This window comes from Hibiscus syriacus, unplaced genomic scaffold (assembly GCF_006381635.1).
Source record: "Hibiscus syriacus cultivar Baekdansim isolate YM2019G1 unplaced genomic scaffold, ASM638163v2 tig00111244_pilon, whole genome shotgun sequence".
Classification (NCBI taxonomy): domain Eukaryota; kingdom Viridiplantae; phylum Streptophyta; class Magnoliopsida; order Malvales; family Malvaceae; genus Hibiscus; species Hibiscus syriacus.
In genome coordinates this window covers 393,719-402,544 of record NW_024063033.1, presented here as the reverse complement: position 1 = coordinate 402,544, position 8,826 = coordinate 393,719, and the positions used below count along the sequence as shown (strand labels likewise).

At 30.2% G+C, this 8,826-nt stretch overlaps 1 protein-coding gene across 1 annotated transcript; it reads left to right on the top strand.

Moving 5' to 3' along the window:
- Positions 1–7,744: 7,744 nt before the first annotated feature.
- Positions 7,745–8,258, top strand: LOC120157326 (ABC transporter B family member 19-like). Its single transcript, XM_039168492.1, has 2 exons — positions 7,745–8,030; positions 8,123–8,258. Exons 1-2 carry the CDS (start codon positions 7,784–7,786, stop codon positions 8,245–8,247), a joined length of 372 nt encoding a protein of 123 aa, XP_039024423.1. The 5' UTR covers positions 7,745–7,783; the 3' UTR covers positions 8,248–8,258.
- Positions 8,259–8,826: the final 568 nt, after the last annotated feature.

Sequence of the window (8,826 nt, the reverse complement as noted above, 5' to 3'; positions counted from 1 at the left end):
ATATATACATGCCACTAGGATGTCAAAATTTTTGATCTGGTATCATTTTATGATTTTGTTGATAATGCTACTCCTCATTAATGTAATATGAAAATATATGTGTTAGAAAGCTAAGAAATAGAGTAAGAATGTATATAGTATTAGAAATAGAATTAAGACTAAAATGGATTCAATTGTATCCTGGGAGACTTTAGTATCTCTCCCTAGTAAGGTTAGGACTGTCAAAGATTTTCCTCTATTCTGTATGAGATATACCCCAGTGTTTAATAAGGTAGCTGGATTAGAGGAAACTATCAGAAAGTTTGGAAAGTATATAAGAGAAATCGATATTAAAGATATACCAGGATTATTGAAATTATTGATGATTTTGGAATGTCTATAGGTAAGTAAATTGTATGTTGAAGTTTAAAGAAAGTTAAGTTTTAGTGAAGTAGATGATAATTCTGTTATTATTCGAAAGGATCTAAAATGAGATTGAAAAGGAGTAGTTGTTGATTTGAAGGACTTGAAGGATTTACTATTATGGCAATTGGAGCAAGACTATAGAAATGAGAAAGTATATGAAGAATGACTCCAAGTGATAGAGTAATAATTTAATTGTTGAGAATAGACTTTATGAATAAGTTGTGTTAATAAAAGAATTGCCTTAAACGGGCATTCTCTTAGAATTTATTTATAGTAACGAAACCGCTGGGTCTTAGCGTTAGAATAAAACAGATAAGTATGAATTTCCTTAAAAAAATTCAAGGAATGATATTTCTAGCAAATTTAATGGAATTCACATTTGATAAATTTGAGATACATCATGGTAAGTGTAATTGACAGTTGAACAGTTGAAGTTAGATTAGAGGATATTATGATAGTTTGGGAAATTCTAGATGTAAAACTGATGAATTATCTGAATTTCCTCCTGATCTAGAAGTGGAGCTTAAACTTTATATTTTCTGAGTACAGTGCCAATTTTGATGGTCCCATATCGGATAGCTCTGATAGAATTGAGAGAGTTAAAGGTACAACTACATGAGTTATTTGACAATAATTTTATTAGACTGAAAGTATTTCCATGTGGTATAATGGTACTCTTTGGTAAAAGAAAAAAAATGAATAGATGTGGCTATATATAGATTATCGTCGGCTGAATAAAGTGACAAAAAAAATAAGTATCCTCTTTCGAGGATCGATGAACTATTCGATAAACTCAAAGGTACATCAAAATTTTCGAAGATTGATCTTTAATCAGAGTATCACTAGTTAAAGATTAAAGAATAAGATATTTTGAAGATGACTTTCAAAACCCGATATAGATATTATGAGTTTGTAGTGATGCTATCTGGACTAATTAATGTTCCAGCAGTATTTATAGATTTAATGAATCAAATGTTCTAGTTGTAAATAGATTACTTCGTGGACATGTTCTTATATGTTATTTTGATTTATTCTAAGAAAGCACGACACACATTCATATTTTACTTCAAACATTGCGACATCAAAAGTTGTATGTTAAGTTGTCAAAATGTGAATTTTGGTTGTCAAAAATTTATTTCCTTAGCCTCGTGATTTCAGCAGAGTGAATCTGAGTAGATTCCAAGAAAGTACAAGTTATAATAGAATGGAAAACCTCAAAGAATGTATTCAAAGTTCATAATTTCTTGGGATTAACTGGCGGTTATCGAGGATTTGTGAAGAATTTCTCGATGATTTCTTCTATGTTTACAAAGTTGCTTAGAAATGATGTACCAATTGTTTGGACTTAAAAATGACAAGAAAACTTCAATACACTTAAGAAAATTGACAGAAACATTAGTTTTAAACGCAATCAGAATCAGGTAAGAGTATTTGAATTGCAATGATGCGTTCCTTAATGGTTTAGGATGTGTCTTGATGCAAGAAGGTAAAGTGATAGTTTATACATAGAGACAACTAAAGATGCATGAATAAAATTATTCGACTTAGAATTTAGAGTTAATGGCTGTGGTGTTTACTTGGAAATTATGGAACCACTATATATATGGTGAGCGATGTTATATTTAAACAAATTATGAAGGTCTGAAGTATTTTCTTATTCAGAAAGAATTGGATCTAAGATAAATGAGATAGATCAAACTTCTAAAATATGGATATGATTATTGATTATCATCTTCAGAAGGTTAATATGGTAGTTGACACATTTAGTCGAAAGATCTTCTTTGCTTTGAAAGCTTTAAATACTTGATTTTCAAGGAAAAATGATGGTGTACTTGTTGTAGAGTTGATGTTGAGACCGATATTGTGAGATTTGATTAAAGATCTTCCCAACAAAAATAAAAGATATTTAGAAAAGATCGAAAAAGCAAAGAAAGGAAATCAAATATCAAAGAGATGATAAAGTATTTCTTAAAGTTTTACTTTAGAAAAAGATTATGAGATTTGAGCATAAAAGAAAGTAAAGTCTGTGATTTATCAGTTATACGAGATTGTAAAGAGAGTTAGTCCGGTAATTTACCAGTTAGCATTATCTCTGGAAATGGATAAGATTTATAATGCGTTTTATGTATCGCTGCTTCGAAAGTAAAAATTGAATACTTTACATGTGATTACACAGAGAAAATCGAGATTCAGTAAGATTTTTTATATGAAGAGAAACATGTAAAGATTTTAGTATATGGAGACAAAGAACTGAGAAATAAGACGATTCCACTGGTGAAAGTTCTTTAGTGAAATCATAAAAAGAAGCGATTTGGGAACAAGACAAAGACACGAAAATACAATTTCCTTATTTCTTTACTTCAGGTATGTAGATAGAATAGAAAATTCGAGGTTGAATTTTCTTTAAGGGGAGGAATTGTAACATCCCAAATTTTAACTAGTGACTAAAATATAAGTTTTAAAAGTTTAAGGGCTAAATAATAAACTTTGTAAACATTTAGAGATCAAAAATGTAATTTTAAAAAGTTATAGATTTTAGCTCAGAAATGAATAGTTTAGCCTAAAACAAGGATTTTTGTGTCAGACTTTCGGTACGAGATTTGTGTTAAAAGCTATAAAGTGATAAAGTTCGGTATTGAAATCGGATAATCATATCGAACCAGAATTTTATGAAAATTTGAAGGATGTTTGAAAATGGTTGGAAATATTATTTACATATTTTAGATCAGAGAAATTTGGCTCAAAACAATGTAATTTTTCAGATTTTAATAAACAGTGGAATTTTAGTGACTAAAATGCAATTTTTGAAAACTATATGACAGAAAATTGGGAAAATTCAAGGATCTAAGTATTAAATTTCCCAAAAAGTTATTCCATAAATGGATATTTTACTCTTGAAAGCGGGGTTTTATTGAAATCAGATTATTGATATGGAAATTGTGTTAAAAATAGAAAGTGTTAAGTCTGGTAAAATTTTGGTAAATCGATCGAATAGAATTTTTAGAAAATTTGAAGGATGATAAATTAGTATTAAAAATAATATTTCCATAATTTAGAATGATGGAAAATAATATGGAGAATTGAATTTGTGAATTTATTTCCATGTTCAATTTGGATAGTTGGATGGAAAATGACAAGATTGAAATTTTTGGAAAATGGCATGGGCAACGTTGGAAAGGGAAAAATATTTTGTCCATCTTTGGCTTTGGAAGATGATAAGGTTTATGTGGCTTGGTATTAAGGTAAATATCTAGTTTCATTAAGGGTACAATGGACATTTCTCATTAAATGAATTTTTTTATTCATGTAAGCTTAAATTAAGGCTAAATTATAGAAATTAACCAAAATTTCATTGAAACCAAACCATTTTCAGCCAACATTTTGTGCTGAGCAATTTCCTTTGGTTTTTGGATCATGTCGTGAAATAGAAAATTGTTCTATTAGAAAAACGATATCATTTGGTACCATTATTTCTTGCTACTTTGGTTTGTGTTCAAATATCCCAAATTTTAGGGTTTATGTTCATATTCGGGTTTATAGAATTGATGAAGGATTTTGATGTTTTTGAGGTTGTAGAATCATTTCCAAGCATAATTAATTATTAAAATAACTTGTACATGGTTATATGAACAAATAAAGTTTTGGCCAAGCCCTAGCTTTATGAGAAAGATGTGTTTTGATGAAATTAAGTTGGGGCTTTGATTGTATAGATTTTATAAGGTTGAAATGAAGTTTATTTCATTCTTGAATCGAATAAAAATTGAGTAAAATCATGAAAACCCTAATTTTGAAAATACAAAGCATTTGACCTTGACAATAGAGGATGATAAAAATTATGGAGAAATTATTTAGGGGATGGAAATGATGTAAGAAGTATTCTAAAAGCCTTAGAAAAATTTGGGGACCATTATGTATTTTTTGAAAAGTTAGGGGACCAAATTGGCAATTTTTTTAAAAGTTGTGGGTTGTTGTGTAATTGTTAAATAGTTTATGTAATATGATGGAAATTAATGTTTGAGTGTTGGAATTGAAGTTAGGCTGTGAAATTGAATTATTTTGGAAAACTTGTAAAGTTGAAGTTTAAATCACAATATGGAAAGATTGGGAGCTTAAGTGAAAAATGTTATGTGAGTTAGGATAAAGGAAGTTGAGTGGCCAATTAGAAGTTTAAGGTAAATATTTTTGTTGTGACATGTAAATTATATCGAATGAGTATTGGGAAATTTGTTAGGAATTTATTTTCCAAAGTATGCCTATGTTAGTAAGATTCTAATATTTGGTTTGAATTTGTATAGTTTGGTAATGAAGTTCATTTAGATTGAGTGCTTGAAATCAAGATCAAATATTATTAAATCTAAAGAGAAGCTTAAGGATGAAATGGGAAATTTTAAGGAAGGTTGCAAGCTAAAGAGATCAGATGAGTGCATTTAATTCGTATTTATGTTTCGAATAAACATTGGCTTGCAATGAGCCAGTATTGGAGTTATGTTAACAAGTAATACTAGTGTTATATAAGTAAATTTAAGCTTATATTTTCATTTAGTAAGCTAATATATTAGTGAAGTTAAGGACACTAGTTGGTGAAAATCTGCCTAGAAATTATTTCTGAACAATACGTTTAGAAAATCATCAGAATTCTAAAAAATGATTGGGGGATGAATCTTATACCATTGGATTCATATATCATCTAATTTCATTTAGAATAAAAATAAGCATAAACGTATTTCATAAGTATGCAAAAAAATAAGAATTTTTAATCAGTGATAGGTTAGAAAATAGGACAACAAATTTTGTCCAAGATTGCTTTTGTCAATCAACTTTGAAAATTCTCTATAAATTGTATGAGTTTAACTAGAAAAAGTTTCTTATATGGTTAGATTTATATTCGAGTCTAGCTTTCAGTGGTATAAACAAAATAATTTTTAAATATGTAGATTAGTACATAATAATAATTCTTTGAAGGTAGCGCAAACTATCAAAATATGAAATTGTGATAAATTCGTGAAGAATGAATTGGAAGCAAGAAATTAAGCTTAAAGTTTGGTGAGGTTTATGTTTTGATTTTTATATAAAGTATTAATGAGAGCATAGTTTAATTATTTAATTATTCTGATTGAGGACGACTAGCTATAAGTCAACCTCATTTTATTTTTCAGTATGGTTTATAAATTTTCAGTATAAAATATTTCTATATAATTTTATCAAGTTTCATGAATGATTTCAGGTATGAACTACCCATGTTATATTCTGCGGTTATGATTTGAAAATAATTCTAGTTTGGCATGATATTTATTAAACGATTATGAATCAAAGTAAAGGCTACTGTATGTTGCATTGAAAGTCGTAGGTACATGAGATGAAGTGATTATGATATACTGGGGTGTTACCTAAAGGTACACTAGTATATATTTTCTGATGTGATTGCACTTTGTGTGCATATTATGATTCTGATATGATAGCATTATGTTTGCATATATGTTACGATTCTGATATACTGTGGTGTATCGGTGGGTGCACTGGTATATAATTTATTGATCTAATTGCTCTTTGTGTGCACATTATGATTATGATATGATAATATTGTGTGTGCTTATATATTCCGATTCTGATATACTATGGTGTACTTGTGGGTGCACTAGTATATATATTCTGATCTGATTGCACTTTGTCTGCACATTACGATTCTAATATGATAACACTATGTGTGCTTACATATTCTGATTATGATGATAACACTGAAGTGATTATTGCACTCACTCGTCTAACTCGTGTATCTTGCATTCTCATAAATATACATTGGACTATGAAAATGAAATAAGCAATGTTAGAAAGTAATTGAAAGTAAAAATAATATAAAAATGAAAAATATGAAAATTCTGAAACGTGTCTGTATGGAAAGTATATGTAAAGTATATTATTGCTGATGTTGATTATTGTAATTTTGATGAAATTATGAGGGCATGATTTTCAGGTTTCTGATGAGAAAAAATACAGCTTGGAAAGTCCGATTTGAAGTTTTAATGTTTTTATTTAATTTATAGTTCATTTCTTATATTTTATGGCTTTTTGTTTTAGTTATTTTTTACCTCACTAAGTTTTACTTAGCGCATAATGATTTTCATGCGTATGTTCGAATAATTTAGAGGTCGTGAAGTGTGGAGCTTGCCAACATCTTATGCAAAATCAAACCTACCGACAATATTAGTAAGATATCCTAACTTTGACTTATTAGTGGCATGTACATTATATCTGTTGGGTTGCTTTATCAGATTTTTTAAATGTGTTTGTAATACTAATTAGGGTTATTTTATTTAGTTTTATCAAATTTTAGTATTAATCGTGTTTATGAGTGAATAATATAAATGTTATATTTTAAATGGTTTAAAATCAAACGGTATTAGACAGTTGTATTTGGATATGAAACAACAATGAACTTCCTAATTACTTACTGAAATCAGATTAGTTTTCAATGATCAAACAGTATTTTATAAATTTATATGATTAAGACATCCTAACTTTGACTTATTAGTGGCATGTAAGACATCCTAACTTTGACTTATTAGTGACATATACATTATATATGTTTTATCATATTTTTTAAAGGGTTTGTAATAGTAATTAGAGTTATTTTCTTTAGTTTTGTCTAATTTTAGTATTAATTGTATTTATGAGAGTGAATTATATAATGTTATTTTAAATTGTTTAAAATCAAGTGGTATTTGGCAGTTTTATTTGGATATGAAACAACACTGAAATTCTTAATTACTGAATGAAATCAGATTAGTTTTCAATGATCAAACAATATTTCATAAATTTATATGATTAAGGAAAAAATTTAAAATCAAAAAGAAATTATTAAATGAAACAAAAATTTTAAATATTTAAGTTCAATAAATATCAATTGAGTTGATGTTATAATTATAATTTGTATTACGATATATATATATATATATATATATATATATATATGGGGTTATATCAAATATAACCTTTCAATCATCTGGATAGGCCATTGCACAAGTTCGTACGGTTTACTCGTGTGTCGGTGAGAGCAAGGCCCTTAATTCCTACTCGGATACAAGGCTGGAATGGCAAAGGGTTTGGGACTTGGGTGCACCTACGGCAAAGCTTGTATGTCTTGGGTGCTTGTCTTTTGGTATGGTGGTGTTTTTATCCGGAATGGACAGACCGATGGGGGCAAGGCCTTTACGTAGTTGGTGGCATGTAAGATCTAAAGCTCATGTTAACTAATCTTCTGTGATTATTAAGGTTTACCGGGGATTATATTGTTGAATAAGTCTACTATTGCAGGAGTTTAGGCCAGTCATTTTCTAATCTCGGGGCATTTAGTAAAGGAAAAGCAGCTGATTACAAACTGATGGAGATTATCAATCAGAAGCCCTCCATAATCCAAGATCATTTGGATGGGAAAGTACTGCCCGAGGTTAATGGCAACATAGAATTCAAGGATGTGATTTTCAGTTACCCATCAAGACTGGATGTTCGTCTTAGCAATTTCTCGATTTTCTTTCCAGCAGGAAAGACTGTTGCCGTTGTTGGGGGTAGCGGTTCCGGGAAGAGTACTGTTGTCTCTCTGATTGAGAGGTTCTATGATCCTAACCAGGGTAATTAAGTGAACCTTTTTCATGTTTGAAGAATGAAAATGTTTACCCCTTGGATTTCAGAGCTGATGTGTATGTTTTTTTTGGTTAAGCAGGACAAGTTTTGTTGGATAATGTCGACGTAAAGACGCTGCAACTGAAATGGTTGCGCGATCAGATCGGATTGGTCAATCAAGAACCTGTTCTCTTTGCAAAGACGATCCTTGAGAATATACTATGAAGAAAACCCGATGCAACAATGGATGAAGTGGAAGCTGCTGCTTGTGCACCAAATGCTCATAGCATTATTACCCTGCTTCCGAATGGATATAATTTGTGTCACAATCTTTTTGTGTGTGCCTCGGTGCAAAATCAGGTGGGAGAGCGAGGAGTCCAACTCTCTGGTGGTCAAAAACATAGAATATCAATTGGTAGAGCTATGTTGAAGAACCCTAAGATCTTGCTCCTTGATGAAGCAACAAGCGCACTCGACGCAGGCTATGAGAGTATTGTTCAGGAAGCTCTTGACCGACTCATGGTCGGGAGAACAACTGCTGTTGTTGCACATCGACTTTCCACTATAAGGAAAGTTGATTCAATACCTGTTTTTTGCCCATTTATTTTATTATTATTATTATTAATAAATAATTTTATTACATTTCAGGCCCAAAATACAATAAACCCGAAGGCCCGTTTTACAACCAAACTCGGAGGCCCAACAGAAGCCCAACTCGGTCCAGAAAACCCGAACCGAACCAAGTGAAGACTTGACCCAAGTGAAGACCCGACCCAAGACTAACCTTAAACCCAATTAGGGTTT